This window comes from Accipiter gentilis, chromosome 9 (assembly GCF_929443795.1).
Source record: "Accipiter gentilis chromosome 9, bAccGen1.1, whole genome shotgun sequence".
Taxonomy (NCBI): domain Eukaryota; kingdom Metazoa; phylum Chordata; class Aves; order Accipitriformes; family Accipitridae; genus Astur; species Astur gentilis.
Window position 1 is genome coordinate 29,130,407 of NC_064888.1, and position 15,387 is coordinate 29,145,793.

The window sequence follows — 15,387 nt, forward strand, 5'->3', positions numbered from 1 at the left end:
GTGATTGACAGCTCCCGCGCCCGATGGCCGCGCCGGTCCCGCAGGGGCAGCCAATCCCCGCGGGCGGGGGGGCGGGAGGCGGCACTGCCCGCCCCCCCCCCCCAGGCCTCTCCATCCCCCCCGCGCTGCCGGGTGTCTCTTTCGCAGGTGGCACCATGGGGACAGGTGAGGAGGGCACGGGGCGGGGGGCAGGGAGGGTGGTAGGGGGGTCCCCAGCGCCCCTTCGGGGAGGGAGCTCCGCCGGGTGATGTTGGGGAGGTCAGCGGGGGGGCGCCGTGGGGGGCTGGCAGGCGGCGGGGACACCGGCGTGTCGCCCCTGGCCGGGGCCATCACTTATTTATTGAGGTCAGGCTGGGGCGAGCGGGGGACGAAGCGGGGGGGGGGGCTCCGTGGTGGCGTTTCACCCACACCTGGAAAATCCCCGCGGGAACTGCCCCGGGGGGAGCGGGCTCGTCCCCTGCCCCACGGTAGCTCTCTGCGGTGTCAATCCGGAGGGGGTCCGGGGAGGATGGGGAGGGGCTCTCCCCCCCGCTCCTGCTGCAAAGCCTCCCTCCCTAGGGAGGGGCCGGGGGGGTCAGGTCCTGCTCTTCGGTGTAAAGCTGAGGTCCCCACGTCCCCTCTCCAGACCCTTTCTGGATTTACGCTACTAGCTAAAGCCCCTTTGCACCCCTTACTCCGGATTTACGCTGCCAGGCAAAGCCCCTTTGCACCCCCTACTCTGGATTTATGCCGCCAGGCAAAGCCCCTTTGCACCCCCTACTCCGGATTTACGCTGCCAGGCAAAGCCCCTTTGCACCCCAGCATCCTTGCCCTGGGGCAGGGCAGCCTGTGCCCACTGCCCCCATAGTGGTACCCAGGAGCCCTGCACCACCTAGTTTGGACCCCGGGGCTCTGTAGGACGGGAGGGGACAGGGCTGCAGAGGGGGTCACGAAGCTCCTCGTCTCCCCAGGCTGTGCCGCTGCGCCCGGGACCCATCGTGCCAGCGCCAAGCACCCACGCCAGCCGGCCCCGGCATCGCGCTGCTAAGAGGGAGCGGTGCCCGAGCCTGGGCATGTGCTGCTGGACTATGCCATGTCCCCCCCCGGCCGGCGGGCAGCCCCGGCCCCGTGAGGACGCGGCCAGCCCCGAGCCAGACGCCGGGACGCCGGGGTGCCCAGCACCGCCATGGCCCAGGGCTGGGACGCGACGCTGTCGGGGATGACGGCGGGCAGCCGGTCGCGGAGCTCCAGCAGCGAGGCCAGCCTGGCTCCCCGCTGCCTCCTCAGCAAGCAGAGCCGCCTGCTCAACGGGGCCACCCGGGTCAGCCGTGCCACGTCCCCCATGGGCCGCGTCATCCTCATCAACACCCCCATCGAAGGTGCGTGGGGTGTCGCAGCCCTCCTCCCACCTGCGTGGACAGGGGGGCCTGGACGCCTGGGTTCCCTGGGTCTGGGGGCAGGGAGAGTTGTCCTGGGACTGGGGACATCCCTAGCAAGGGAGATGCCCCCCGCCATTGCTCGCACCCAGCCCAGGTGACGTGTCCCGTCCCCTGTCCCCACAGCCAGCAGCAACGAGAGCGACATCATCAATGCTATCACGGTGGAGAAGAGCGTGGACGGCAAGCTGGGCTTCAGCGTCCGCGGCGGCTCCGAGCACGGGCTGGGTATCTTCGTCAGCAAAGTGGAGGAGGGAAGCGCTGCCGGTAAGTGGGACAGGGCAAGGGACAGCAGTGGGGACAGACACGTGCCAGTGAGACGCTCTTGAGAGGCTCCCAGTGACACAGTGCCGCAGCAACGATGCCACCCTTCATGGTGGCAAGCCACCATTCTCTCCCTGCCACCTGTGGCTGTGGGGTTTTCAGGTTTCCCAGGGAGAAGGGCGGGGGACAGGAGTGGGCAGCCCCAAGCCGATGGCTCTGAGCTCCATCCCCAAGTCACACTGAGGTGACAAGCCCCCCATGCCTGCCACAGCCTCAGTGGGATTGCCAGGCATCCCCACCTCTGTTCCCATGGGGTTTGGATCAGGCTGGGGACACGTGTAGGGAGGGGACACCAAACAAGGGTATTGGTGCCAGGTCAGGTGCTCAACCGAGCCGTGTGCTCCTTGCAGAGCAGGCTGGGCTGTGTGTTGGTGACAAGATCACGGAGGTGAACAGCGTGAGCCTCGAGAACATCACCATGAGCAGCGCCGTCAAGGTCCTCACCGGCAACAACCGCCTCCGCATGGTGGTGAGGCGGATGGGCCGCGTGCCGGGCATCAAGTTCTCCAAGGAGAAGACAGCGTGGTGAGCAGGGCATCCCCCATGCCAGCACCCCAAAGCCCAACCCCATGGAGGGCATGGTGGGGAGGCTCAGTGGGGGATGCTGGGGGACAGGGAGGATCCCAGAGATGGGGGGACCCCAGGGTGGGGAGGTATTGGAGGTCCCTGACAAAGGTGGGGAGAGCCCAGGGTGGGGCACAGGATGGGATAGGAAGGTCTGGAGCAGGCAGGGTGTGTGCAAGCCCCTTCCTCAACATCCCCCATCACCATCACTCTCCTCCACTGGGTGACGCCAATGGCCCCATCCTGGTGGAGGACAAGAGCCAGACCCTTGAGCCCCCCCAACACTATGCCTGTGCTCCAGGGTGGATGTGGTGAACAAGCGCCTGGTGGTGGAGAAAAGCGGCTCGACGCCATCTGAGAGCGGCTCTGAGGACGGGCTGCGGCGCATCGTCCACCTCTACACCACCTCCGACGACTACTGCCTGGGCTTCAACATCCGCGGTGGCAGGGAGTTCGGCCTCGGCATCTATGTCTCTAAGTACGGCCACCCTGGGGGTCATGAGGGGGACGCGGCGCCCCGATGCCCGCCGTGCCCAAGCTGGGGCTCGGCATCCCCTCCCTGGCAGAGCCCCCTCATAAGGTTGGGCATCACCACTGTGGGTGCTGGGGCACAGGCCACCTGGGTGGAGGTGTGGGGCAGGAGCAGAGCTCTGGGTAGGGCTCGGCCCCATCCCGCCCCTTCCCTGCTGCCCTAGAGTGGACCCCGGGGGGCTGGCGGAGCAGAACGGCATTCGAGTGGGAGACCAAGTCCTTGCAGCCAATGGAGTCAAGTTTGAAGACATAAGCCATAGCAAGGCAGTGGAGGTGCTCAAGGGGCAGACTCACATCATGCTAACCATCAAGGTACCCGTGCCCGTCCCCGTGGGACCCCTGGGCGAGGGGGGGTGGTCAGCATGTCCCCACACTGGCGCTGCCCCAGCTTGGCTGGGAGCCCACGGGGCTGGTGCGGCTGCTGGCTGGTTGGGTTTCAGGCAGGTGGGGAGGGGAGGGGGGATACATTATTCATGGCTGGCACTGGATCGGGTTCGCGCGGCGAGCGCTGACCCCCTCGTCCTCTCCCCCTGTGCCTAGGAGACAGGACGGTTCCCTGCCTACAAGGAGATGGTGGCCGAGTACTGCTGGCTCAGTCGCTGTAAGGGCAGTGCTGCGCGGGTACTGGCAGGGACACTGGTCTGGGGTGCAGCGGGGCTGGGACCTCCATGCAAGCAGCATTTGGCCACCGTGGGGAGGAAGAAGGTCCACATGCCATGGGAGTCCCATGGCCTTGGAGAGGGCATGAAGCTCCCTGTGCCATGGTTAGCATCCCCACAGTCCTCATGGGCTTGCAGGGTCCTACCTGTCCCCAGTCCTTGGACATGTCCCCATCCTTGGAGGGGACATGAAGATCCTTATGCAATGGTCAGCAGCCCGTTGGTCCCCATGACCCTGTGGGACTGCACGGGTCCCTTATAAGGGACGCAGAGCTCCCCATGTGACAGCCAGCAGCCCTGCAGTCCCTGTGGCCCTATGGGTCCCCACATGTGCCCACGGATGCCCCACAGTGTGTCACCCCATGTCCCAACTGTGCCTTTGCAGTGACCAACGGGCAGCTGCAGCAGCTGTCTCAGGCCTCGGAGACCAGCTCCTCCATCTCCTCCTACTCCTCGGGGCCGGTGCCGGGAGTGGTGAACGGGGTGGGGACAGCCGCCTCGGGACCCCCTGCCCGCACTGTGGACGTAGCCATCTCCACGGAGGATGGGCCACGGCGGAGCTGGGCACGGGAACGTGCCGAGCGGGCCATGCAGACCGAGCCAGCCGCCGAGGGGCTGCCAGAGACACGTCGCACGGTGCGGCCCCCTGAGCTGCTGCGGGACACGGCCATCCGGGGCCAGGGCTCCCGCGAGCCCCCCGGCACCCACCCACGCCGGACCTTCGCCCACTCACCCAAGACGGCGCTGCTGCTGGCGCTGAGCCGGCCCCGGCAGCCCATCACGCGCTCTCAGAGCGACCTCACTGTCGCCGGTAGGCACCAAGGGCACGGCCCCACGTGTGGGACTTGGCCCTGGGTGGGGTCCCCTTCCAGCCCTGCACCCCCAGCCCTGGGAGTCCCACAGCTAAGCCCCAGCCCCACATGGAGCCTGCCCCCTGCTCGAGCATCCTATAGCCCCTGACCCACGTGGATACCTGGCTCCCTGCTCCTGGGCATCCTATAGCTGACTCCCTGGCCCCTACCCTGGCACCCTATAGTCCTCAGCCCATAGGGTCTCCTGGCCACCAGCCCTGGGCATCCTATAGCCCCAGGCCTGTCCCTGGGGCTTGCTGGGCACCCCAAAGCCCAGCCCTATGGCACCTGGAGACCTGCTGCACCCCACAGCAGGACTCTCTTCCAGGCAGTGCCCCCCAGTAGCCCCTCCAACACCCCCCCCTGCCAAGTTCCGTGCCCCCAAACACCATCTGGGGTGACATCCCCTGGCCTCTCCACTCCAACCCCCCCTCTCTGTCTCCAGAGGAGAAGCGGAAGAAGGAGAAGCCAGAGGGACAAGGGGCACGGGGGGGCCCCCCGGGGCTGCACCGCTCCAAGACCCTCGTCAACCTCTTCTTCAAGGGGGGCCGTGCCGCCAGCCAGAGCTGGGCCCCCCCCAGCCAGGAGCTCCCTGCCTCCGACCGCCGGGCACGCGCCAAGTCCCCTGGGCGCCCCGATGGGGATAGAGGTACTGGGGTGGGGGACAGGGCAGACAGGGACCCAACCTGGGAGTGATCCCCCCTTCTATAGGCACCCATTGTGGGATCCCCGGCATGGAGGGGGGCATGGGGCGGGGGTTCCCAGGCATGCAATTTTGGCAATGGGCAACAATGCTGCTGGACTCCCCCAAGCACTCACACCTCTCCATCTACCTTGCAGTAGGCGCTGTGCAGAAGTTTGTCATCCGGAGCCTGAAGCGGGGTAACGGGGGTGCCCGTGTGCCCAGCAGGGGGGTTGGTGCTGCAGGGCAGGCTCTGCATGTGCCTGGCCCCACGCTGCATGTGTCTGTCCAGCTCTGGCATGGAGTGATTTGTCGGGGTGGGGGGGCATGGGGGTTTTTGTGGGATGCCCAGGGCAGTCCTTGCCCTGCTGGCCACCCCTCCTTGCTGTGCCCCCCCAGAGAAAAGCCGCCGTGCCAGCATCCTGGGCCCTACTGGCATCGCCGCCCTGCAGCCCAACGGCAGTGACCCCGAGGCCCGGCTCCCGCACATCCAGGACACCGCCGCACGCCTCCTCAGCCCGGATGAGGTGACGGCTGTGCTCCGACACTGCTCCCGGGTAAGGCACTGCAGGCAGGGTGTGGGCAGGGTGGTGCTGGCACCCCCAGGCTCATCCCTGGGCAGCTCCTGCATCCTGCTGGGCACCGCCATCAGCGCTACGTGCCCACGTTAAGCTCTGGGAGGTAAACTGAGGCACGGGGCGGGGGTTGGGGGGCACCCGTCCGCTGACGCCCCTCCTGCACCCACAGTACCTGCACGAGGGCAGCGTGGAGGATTTGGTGCGGCCGCTGCTGGCCATCCTGGACCGGCCTGAGAAGGTCCTGCTGCTGCGGGATGTGAGGTGGGTGGTGCCGGGGGTACCTCGATACTGCCCAGCTGGGTGGGGTGGACCCAGAGCCTCACATGCTCTCTTCAGCCCTGATCACACTCCATCCCAGAGACTGCCACAACCTGTCCTCTCTCTGCCCCGGCAGGAGTGTGGTGGCCCCCACAGACCTGGGTCGGTTTGACAGCATGGTGATGCCCCTGGAGCTGGAAGCCTTCGATGCCCTGAAGAGCCGCTCAGGTAGAGCCTGGCCCCTGGGGACCTCGGCTGGTGGGGGGCAGCGGGCAGGGGTGGGTACAACTTGGGGGATGACCGGTGGTTCTCCCTGACTGCAGTGCGCTCACCTGCCCTCCGCCCAGCCCACCACGACGTCCCCCCCAAGAGACACCTCATCACACCAGTGCCTGGTGAGTGCCACTCCACGGGGTCTGCCTCGTCGCCGGGCTGCCCCACGGTGGGGGGGGTGCAGGGTGGAGTGGGTACGGGAGCGATGTGGGGGAGGAGGAAAGGAGCTGGGATGCCTGGGTGCAGGGGGTCCCAGGGGAGAGGGCATCTGGTGTCCCTGGGTGCTGGGAGGCCCTGGAGTAGCAGGATCTGGGGATCCTGGGTGCCTGGGGGTCCTGGGGAGGACCTGGAGTCCGTGGAGAGAGCTGGGATGCCTGAGTGTCCCTGGGTGTCAGGTCCTGGGGAGGGGAGCTGGGGTGTCTGAAGGTCCGTGGAGGAGGAAGATCTGGGGCCCTTGGTACCAAAGGGGTGTCTAAGTAGCAGAGGTCCTAGGGCTTTGGGGTCCCCAGGGGGTGCCTGGGTGGCAGGGGTCCCAGGGAGTGGGGCTGTGGGATCCAAGGGGGATCCCTGTCCCCATCTCGTTACAGACTATCGGGGTGGGTTCCTGCTGAAGCCAGTGGGGACCGCAGAGCCGGAGGAAGCTGGGGGGCTGCAGGCGAGCCCAGCCCGGCCACGGGCCTCCCCCAGCCCCCGCCGCCTTCACCCCCGCACCTACACCCCACTCCCCGACGTGCCAGTGGATGCCTACACCTGCACCAGCCGGCCCCTGCCCGCCACCGGCCCCCGGCCCCCCAACTGGCTGCTAGCTGAGCCGCCCCCGGGCGAGGGGCACGGGCACTCATACAGCCCCTGGCCGACCTGGCGGAAGGACCCCCCTGGGACAGTGCCCAACAGAGGGGCCGAGGTGGTGGGGAAGACCCGGCGGGCACGGCCCCCCCTTGCACCTCTCTTCGGGGGGCCAGAGGGTGAGGCAGGGGCTGGGGCAGCCACCAATGGCCCTGGCGATGCTGGCAAGGAGGAAGAAGAGGAGGAGGAGGAGTATCGGCTGCTCACTGTCACCCTCTCCAAGCTGAAGCACTCTCTGGGTGGGTGGCACATGGGTGAGACCCCAGGGGTGGGGTGGGGACGGGCTGGGGACCCTCCTCCTGGCACCAGCATCACTGGTATGGGTGGCACGCCATTGGCAAGGGGCACCCCATTTAGGGGGCAGGAGGCAAAACCCTGAGCACTCCTCCAAAACAAGAAAGGGAGAAGAGGAGCTGCCCCTGCCCCAGCCCCTCATCTGTGTAGTACCTACCAAAACAAGGCAGGAAAGATGGAGGCACAGCTGCCCAGGGGAGGGGGTGCCATGCCTGAGAGTGGGTGGGGGTCCCAGCCTGCCTGGATGCGAGGGTCTTGCGGTTCCCTTGCAGGGATCAGCATCTCTGGTGGCATCGAGTCAAGGGCGCAGCCGGTGGTGAAGATCGAGAAGATCTTCCCTGGGGGAGCTGCCTTCCTCAGTGGCATCCTCAAGGTATGGGGGGAACCATGGGGGGGACCCAGCACACCCCAGGGGCTGGGCAGGCATCCAGACCCCCCCCCATCCCATGATGCCACTGGGTGCTGGCAGTCCTCTGGCACCCCAAAGCAGCTGCACTTCACCCCACTACCTTCCCTCACGGGGGCCAGGCTGGGCAGGAGCTGGTGTCGGTGGATGGGGAGAGCCTGCAAAACGTCACCCACCAGAGGGCTGTGGACATCATCCGCCAAGCCTACCGCAACAAAGCCAAGGAGCCCATGGAGCTGGTGGTGCGGGTGCCTGGAGCCCCCCTGGAGTGATGCTGCACCCCCCACTTCGAGGACCCATCCCGTGCTCCTGAGGAGTTGGATGGCTCATTCCTGCACTGAGCTGTGGCCAGTCTCAGCACAGCCACACGGTGCGAGAGCCAGACCCACCCCATGGGCATGGAAGAGCTGCCTACAGCAGGACCTGAGGGGGGGGGGCACCACTGGTAATGCAGGAGGACAGGCGGCCCCTGACCCTGCTCCGGACACACAGACACAGCCCTGAAAAAACCACAGCCAGGGGCTTGTTTTTAATTGGCGTTTCCAGGCAGTACACGGGCAAGCCGGGCTCTGGGAACGGGACACGACCAAAATAAAGTACAAAAATTCCCCCCCAGACCTGGGGGCGACCAAGCCAGAGCTGGGCACGGCCAAGCTTTTCCTTTGGTTTTATGCCCCTGGGTGCCCAGCTGGCCCCCCCTCCCCCTGCCCACCCCAGGGTTGTCCCCAGGGTGTCCCCAGCTGGCACCCCCAGCACCGTGCCCCTCTCCCCTGGCAGACTGGGCATCACAGGGGCATGGGCCAGGCTTTTTTTTGGGGGGGGGGGGGGGGAAACAAAGGGATGCTGGGGGCAAGGGCATGGGAAAGGCACTGAGGGCAAGCTGCCCCGTGGCAGAGGTGAGGGGGGCACAGACAGGCAGGGTGTGAGGTGGAAGAGGGTGATATGTTTTGGTAGGTCCTATAAAAATAGAGTTATTTAAAATGGCACAGAAACAAATCCCCTGACAAACACATGGGGAGCAGGGGGAGGGAGGCCGGCATGGGCAGGGCACACACCATCCCCTCTGGAAGTGGCCAGGTGACAGTGCCAGCAGGGATGAGAGGGAGGGGACAAGCCAGCCCTCTGCCTGCCCAAGGTGACCCTGGCTGAAGCCAATGCCACTAATCCCCCGGGCGCTAAGAGGATCAGCAGGAACCAGCTCCGGGCGGCCCCGAGGCCTGGACTCAGCCCCCACCTTGCCCCACATCTCACAGGCAACTCCCCGCTGCTGTGGGCGCTGGTGCACCCTCGCCCCAACACCTCCATGCTGGGGAGGGGGCAGCGCCTGCGGTCCCCTCTGCCCCCTCCCAGTGCCAGCGGTCTCTGCAGAGCCAGGGGGAGAGCAGGGATCCCCTGGAGCCCCACAGCTCCCAAAATCCCAGGGGCTGGAGGTCCCTCCTGCCCTCCGAGCACGGGGTGAGGGCAGGCAGCATCTCAGATCTCAGTGGCCGTGATCTCCTCGAAAGGTGGGTCAGGACCGGGGGGGTCACAGGGCTCAGGCAGGGAGTCTTCCCCCTGGAGCCGGAGATGCTGGAGCCGCTGCTCGAGCCGCCGGTTGCGGCGGTACATCTGGATGTAGCTGTATTGCAGCTGCTTCTGGTAGCGGATGACCCGCTCCTTCTCACCCTGCCACGTGCCACGCTCCTGCTCGAAGGCGTCCCGCTGCTCCTGCCCACGCCGCCGCTCCAGGGCCACCTCTGCCCGCAGCTGCTCCAGCTGCCGCCGCAGCCCCGCGCCGCCCCGGGGCTCCTCGCCGGGTTGGGGACATCCCTCGCCGGGTGGGGGGCACCCCTCGCCGGGTGGGGGGCATCGCCCACGGGTGGCTTCCCGCAGCCCCGCCAGCTCCTGCTCGAGCCGTCCGGCTTTGGCGCGGAAGAGGTCAGCCTCGCTCTTGCGGCGCTGCAGTTCGTTGGCGCAGACCTCCAGCTCCAGCGCCTTCAGGCGGGCGGCCTCCTGCAGCCCCTGCGCCCGCCGCTCGCCCGCCTGCAGCTGGGCCCGCGCCTCCCGCAGCTGAGCCCGCAGCCCCAGCAGCTCGGCTCCCCGCTGCGCCAGCTCTGCCTGCGCCTCCTTCAGCTGCTGCTTCAGCAGCGAGATCTCCCCCGACTTCTGGCACACCTACGGGGGTGATGGGGCTCAGGCACCGGCCGGGAACCCCCCTACCAGCCGAAGCCCGCAGCCCCAACTCGCCCAGCACCACGGGGCGACTCACCTCCCACTTGGTCTCCTCCAGCCGGGGTGCCAGCTCGGTGCGCTCACGCTGGAAGGAGGCGCAGCGACGCTCCAGCAGCTCCCGCTCCTGCAGCAGCTGGGCCAAGTCCTCCTGCAGCTGCTTCTTCTCCTGCTGCAGCTGCAGCACCTGGAGCTGCAGGACCTGCTGCCCCCGCTGCGCTGCCTGGGCCGCCTGCCGCGCCTGGGCTGCACAGCGCTGCCGCAGCCCCTCCAGCTCCTGCTCGCAGCGCCGCTGCTTCTCCTCGTACACCTGGGTGGGGGGCACAAAGGCGCACACACATGCTGGGGGGGGGGGGGCGGCACAGCACGCCCCCACTTCTGCTGTCCTCCCCAAGACGGGCACCCCTTGCCCACAGGGAGGGGAGCGGTGCATCCCCCCCCAAATGGGGGAGGGGTCCAGAAAGGGTGCAATGTGGTGATGCCCCCCTCCTTCTGCCCCCCCATCCCTCTGTATGCTGTGCCCCCCATGTCAGCACACCTAGCCCCACCACCAGCAGGGAGAAGACGCAGGTTCCAGGCACATCCAAAAAAGGGCACCCCAAGATGAGGCACCCCATTTACAGCTGGCCCCCCGGGCCACACAAGGCTCCCCCAGGGACTACATAGGACCACCCACCAGAGGGGAAAACTCCATTCCCAAACCCACAGAAAAAAGCATCCCTGTATAATGGTCTGTAGAGGGTCCCCAACAGGGGTCTCTGCCCCCCAACCAGGGGGGATGTCCACACGAGGTGTCCCGGGGAGGGGGACCGGGACAGGACAGGGGGACACCAGGGGCGTACCTGGCAGATGGCCACCTCGTTCTCGTCCAGGCTGTCACGCAGGAGCCGCAGCTCGGCCTCCCTCTCCCGCAGCTTGTCCTCCAGCTCCCGCACCAGCATAGCCTCCTCGCCGGGCAGGGGGGAGCGCCCACAGGAGCCGCTCTCTGAGGAGGGCCGGCCCCGGCCACTCAGAGAACCTGTGCTCTTGCTGGAGGACGAGCGCCCGCTGTCTGAGTTGGAGGGGCGGCAGCCCCCCGGAGGCTCGGGGGGACCGTGGGGGGTGACCGGCAGGGCGCTTGCCTCGGGGTGCTGGCTGCAGCCCGTGCTGTAGGTGGGCAGGCTGGAGAGGGAGTTGCGCCCCGAGTCTGAGAGGGTGCTGGCGCGGCAGCTCAGGGAGCCGGGCTTCTCGGCACCCAGCAAGTGGGTGAGGCTCACCTGGCTCTCCGAGAGCCCTGGGCGCGTGCCCGGCTGGGTGCTCCGGAGCTTGGGCACCACCGGCTTGAAGGCCATGGGGCGGATCAGGGTCTTCTCCACGTTCTGCCAGGGGAAGAGGGGAGAGAGGAGGGGCTGGGCTGAGCCGGGACACCCATCACCCTCCCAAGGGGCTGCCTGGGGTGGTGATGGGGGAGTGTCCCCAGCCCCAACACATTTGCACCCCGAAGAAGACAGGGACCGGTCACTGCCCGCTCCATCTCCCCTCCGCGGGGTGCCCACACCCCTGGCACAAAGAACGGGACACCAAGGACATGAAGGTGGCCACCTCCCCAGAGACACCAAAAATGTGGCCATGTGGCCCCAGTTCACATGCCCAAGCCAACAGCCCCAGCGTGGCACAAGGAACAAAGCCAAGATCCCAGCACGCACCCAGCCAGCTGCCACCCCCCCCTCACCTCCTCCAGCTTGCCAGAGACAGGGACAAGTTTGGGGGGTGGCCCCCGGAGGTGATCACTGGGGGCTGGTTCATCACGGGGCTCATCCGAGTCGCTGCAGAGGCTGGCGGGAGAGGGGCCATCGAGCCAGTCACCGCAGAAGCCCCCGTTGGAATAGGCGTGGGTGATGCCGGGCATGGCCGCGCAGGGCTCCTCGGGAGATGGGGGGTCCCTGGGGGTGGCCCGGAGCAGCCCGTCCTGCTTGCGGAAGGAGGCGGTGGGGGGTTCCCCGTCACAGGGCTGGCTGGCACGGTCATGGCGGGGCCGGCTGGGCAGGAGGCTGCCGACACTGCCCATGGTGGTGAGGGGCGAGCGGGCGGCAGCGCGGAGCTGTGCAGCCCCCTCAGCGGCGGCCTCGAGGGGCACTGGCAGCGTCTGCACGATGGCCATGGCGGGGGGGCCCCCGGCGGGCAGGGGCACACGGGCAGCCTGCAGGCAAGGGAGACTGGGCATCAGAACCATGGGCACTGCTGGCCATGCCCCACAGGTTGCCAGCATCCCCAGGTGGGCACGGGGGCACTCCCAGGCCCCTGGCCACCATCCCCAGTCTCATGGGTGTGGGGGCAGCCCAAAGGGAAGCAGGCAGAAGGAGATGCCAAATGAACCAGAATAAAACTGGGATTACCCGGGGCAGCAGCACCAGCACCACCCACAGCCGGGCTCAGCACCCCGGTGGTGCAGCCTGGGTCTGCCAGGGGCTGTGGGGTGCTGGTGGCACCGTGGGGCAGTGGCGATGAGGTCCTGCCCCCTGCTGTGCCCTGGCGTGACCCCGTCACGGGAAGCGTGCCAGAGCTGGAGGCGAATCCTGAGAGGCCCACAGAAAGCTGGCTCCCGGGCAGCCTGCCTGTCTCCCCCACGGTGCCTGCCAGCACAGCCCCCATGGAGAGTGGGGGGCAGCCCCACACACTGGGGACAGACACTTCCACTGCCCCAGAGCCCCCACCTCTCTGCAGCGACCCCACAGAGGGTGCCCCCCACACCCAAGCATCCACAGTGGGGCACAGGGTCCCATGGAGACAGCCACCAAGGGGGCAGCTGCCAGGCAGGCAGGTGGTCCAGTATGCGGGCACCAGGCTCTTTCCCAGCCCCAACACATGCGTGCCCCTTGTTCCCACCCTGCACGCCCCCCTCCAGCTGGGGGGGGGCTCTGCCAGTGCCCTGCTGTGGCCTCCCCCGCCCCAACCCATGCCATACGCCCGCGTGACAGGAGCCAGCCGACGGGCTGGATCCATCCCCCACTGCCTCATCGCATCTCGCACATGGCTGCGGCTGGCACGGGGCGCGGGCGGGGGGGGGCCGCTGCCCGCATGGTCTTGCCCGCCGAGCTGTCACCTGAAATCAATCCGCCTGCCAGCAGCCAGGGGCGGGGGGGGAGAGCAGGGGAGAGATGACGGCGAGCCAGCCCCCCCCCGCCACCATCACCCCTGCCATCACGTGCCGTCCCCGGGCACCGTGATCTCACACCATGCCCGTGACACCCCTGAGTGAGAAGGTGGGTGACACACCACTCCCCCCACAACCCCTCCTCCACCTGACTCCACTCACCTCGCCAGCCGCTGCCCATCCGTCCGGTCCACTCGGGCCCCTGCACCACGAATACGGCTCCGCCGGGCCCTGAGGCGTGAAGGAAAAAGAGGAGGGAGTCAGGGCCCCAAACAGCAGCGGGAGTCCCCATGCCCCCCCCCATGCCCCCCCACACACCCCCGGGCCCAAGCCCCCCAACCGGCAGGGCCAGGACAGGCGGTGCCAGCGTGGCACAGAAGGTGGCAGGGGAGCCCAGCAGTGGGTACGCTGCTCCCAGCGCCCAGGGAGGAACGTGGCCCCCCTGGGAGGGGTGGTGGGGACAACGGCCCCCCATGGGGACCTGCCGCTGCTGCAAGAGCAGGAGCAGGGATCGGGGACCAGACAGGGACACAGGATCCCCAGTGGGACATCTCGGGGTCCCCTAACCACAGCCAGCCGAGGCACAGCACCCCACCACAGCAAAATTCTCCTGGGACATGCAGGTTAGGGGGTCGCCCGTGGGGACAGCCGGGTCTCTGCACAGCCACGGAGGGGCCATCACCGGGGCACCGCGCTCAGCGGCCGGGCTGGGAGGCGGTGGGAAGGGACTCCATCTTCTCCCTCCCGCAAGCCCCCACGACCTGCCAAGAGGGTCCCACCGCTGCCCGAGGGAGGCAAGTGCCTGGGAAGGGGGTGGCCAGCCCGGCCAGCCACCAGCGCCCTACAAAACCTCCTTCTAGCCACCCAGTAAAACCAGTCAGCAACTGGGGTGGCGTCACCGCCAGGCGCTCCGGCCGGAGCGCAGTGAAGCCAGATCCCACCGTTCCGACCCCGAAACAGCAAGGGAAGACTCGGCCCCTGCTCAGCCAGATGCCCACCCTGAGCTGCTGGGTGTTTCGGGCCCCCAGGGGCTCCCGTGCCTTGATGGCACCTCAGGGCCCCCCCAGGGCAGGGGGAAGCAGCCCCTTTCCTCCCCACGTACCCAGCACGTGTGGGGTGGGCACCCCGCCACGCTTAACTGTGCCCCCCCACCACTCCCTCACATCCCGAGGCTTCCTGGTTGGTGCTGCCCCCTTGTCCACCTCACGAACTCCCTTGCCCTCCCTTCCCACCCACCCCATTCTGCCCCACTGAGCCCCCCAGCGCCCAGCCTGCCCTACGGTGCTTCCACCCTGCCCAACCCCATGGCACCCCTAAGTGCCCCGTGGCACACCTGGACCCCCACTGCCTCACAGTTCCCCCAAAGTGCCCTAAAACACCCCCAAAGTTCCCCATGACACCCCCAAAGTGCCCTACGGAGCCCCGGGGCCTGTACTGCCCCACAATACCCCAAAGTGCCCCACGACACCCCCGAAGTGCCTCGCAGAGCCCCTAAGCTTCTGCTGCCCCAAAATGCCCCTGAAACACCCACAGAGTGTCCCACAGAGCCCCTGGGCCTCTGCTGCCCCACAGCTCCCCCAGAGTGCCCCTAAAGCACCCCCAAAGTGCTCCAAAACACCGTCAAAGTGCCCCACGGCGCCCTGGGGCCCGCACTGCCCCACAGCTCCCTTAAAGCACCCCCAAAGTACCCCGCAACCCCCCAAAATGCCCCACAGAGCCCCTGGGCCTCTGCGTCCCCAGGACACCCCCAAAGTGCCCCTGAAACATCCACAAAGCACCCCACGGTGCCCCAGGGCCGCCGCTGCCCCCCAGAGAGCCCCGGACCCCCCCCTCCAGCCAAGCGGCCCCCAGGGGCCCGGCCCCCCCCAACACTCCAAGCGCCGGCAGCTCCGCGGAAGCGCCCCCAAACCCCCTCCCGAAGCGCCTCCCGGGGCTCCCGCGCCTCGGCCGCCCCACGGCTCCCCCCGGCCCGGCGGGACCCCCGGGCGCCCCCGGCCCCGGCCCCCGCACTCACCGCGGCCCCGCTGCCGCCCTCCCGCGCTGCGCCGCGCCCCGCCGCCCCGCCCCGCGCCAGGCCCCGCCCCCGCCGCCCGCCAGACTCCGCCCCCCCGTTCGGCGAGGCCACGCCCCCCCGCGGGATGGGGATACGGGACGGGGGGGGGGGGGGGGCTGGGGGCTGTGGGGTGCGTGGGACGGGAGCCCCCGCGTGGGTCACCCTCGCCCAGTCGCGTCGGTTTCTGGGGATTTCCGGGCTGGCGGGGGGTTCGTCCCCTTCTTTTCACCAGCCAAGCCCCCCCACCTCGAGGGTCTCCATCCACCAAAGCAGCCCCAGACCTTCAGGGTGAAGGTCATCTGCCGAGGATAT

The 15,387-nt window shown here is 68.1% G+C and overlaps 2 protein-coding genes across 3 annotated transcripts; one reads left to right on the forward strand and one right to left on the reverse strand.

The window, feature by feature from the left end:
• Positions 1-89: 89 nt before the first annotated feature.
• Positions 90-8,323, forward strand: PDZD7 (PDZ domain containing 7). Of its 2 annotated transcripts, XM_049810627.1 has the most exons (17): positions 90-165; positions 951-1,358; positions 1,542-1,682; positions 2,090-2,264; positions 2,605-2,781; positions 2,999-3,146; positions 3,375-3,435; positions 3,879-4,304; positions 4,790-4,993; positions 5,185-5,226; positions 5,426-5,583; positions 5,774-5,865; positions 5,999-6,090; positions 6,186-6,257; positions 6,723-7,220; positions 7,548-7,648; positions 7,804-8,323. In XM_049810627.1, exons 2-17 carry the CDS (start codon positions 1,166-1,168, stop codon positions 7,951-7,953), a joined length of 2,730 nt encoding a protein of 909 aa, XP_049666584.1. In that variant the 5' UTR covers positions 90-165; positions 951-1,165; the 3' UTR covers positions 7,954-8,323. The 2 variants fall into 2 exon arrangements, with proteins under 2 accessions (XP_049666584.1, XP_049666587.1); XM_049810630.1 differs by lacking the exon at positions 5,185-5,226 and having other exon boundaries at positions 7,804-8,319.
• Positions 8,324-8,504: 181 nt separating this feature from the next.
• Positions 8,505-15,076, reverse strand: LZTS2 (leucine zipper tumor suppressor 2). The gene is made up of 6 exons (XM_049810653.1): positions 15,037-15,076; positions 13,185-13,253; positions 11,601-12,068; positions 10,732-11,247; positions 9,930-10,199; positions 8,505-9,835 (listed from the first exon to the last, which is right to left on the reverse strand). Exons 3-6 carry the CDS (start codon positions 12,027-12,029, stop codon positions 9,155-9,157), a joined length of 1,896 nt encoding a protein of 631 aa, XP_049666610.1. The 5' UTR covers positions 12,030-12,068; positions 13,185-13,253; positions 15,037-15,076; the 3' UTR covers positions 8,505-9,154.
• Positions 15,077-15,387: the final 311 nt, after the last annotated feature.

Coding starts and splice junctions, on each gene's coding strand:
- PDZD7 (XM_049810627.1), top strand. CDS start 1,166: ATGGCCCAGGGCTGGGACGCGACGCTGTCGGGGATGACGGCGGGCAGC. Junction 1,683..2,089: donor GGAGGAGGGAAGCGCTGCCG/GTAAGTGGGACA, acceptor TGCTCCTTGCAG/AGCAGGCTGGGCTGTGTGTT. Junction 7,649..7,803: donor TCCTCAGTGGCATCCTCAAG/GTATGGGGGGAA, acceptor CACGGGGGCCAG/GCTGGGCAGGAGCTGGTGTC.
- LZTS2 (XM_049810653.1), bottom strand. CDS start 12,029: ATGGCCATCGTGCAGACGCTGCCAGTGCCCCTCGAGGCCGCCGCTGAG. Junction 11,248..11,600: donor TCTCTGGCAAGCTGGAGGAG/GTGAGGGGGGGG, acceptor TTCCCCTGGCAG/AACGTGGAGAAGACCCTGAT. Junction 9,836..9,929: donor TGGAGGAGACCAAGTGGGAG/GTGAGTCGCCCC, acceptor TCACCCCCGTAG/GTGTGCCAGAAGTCGGGGGA.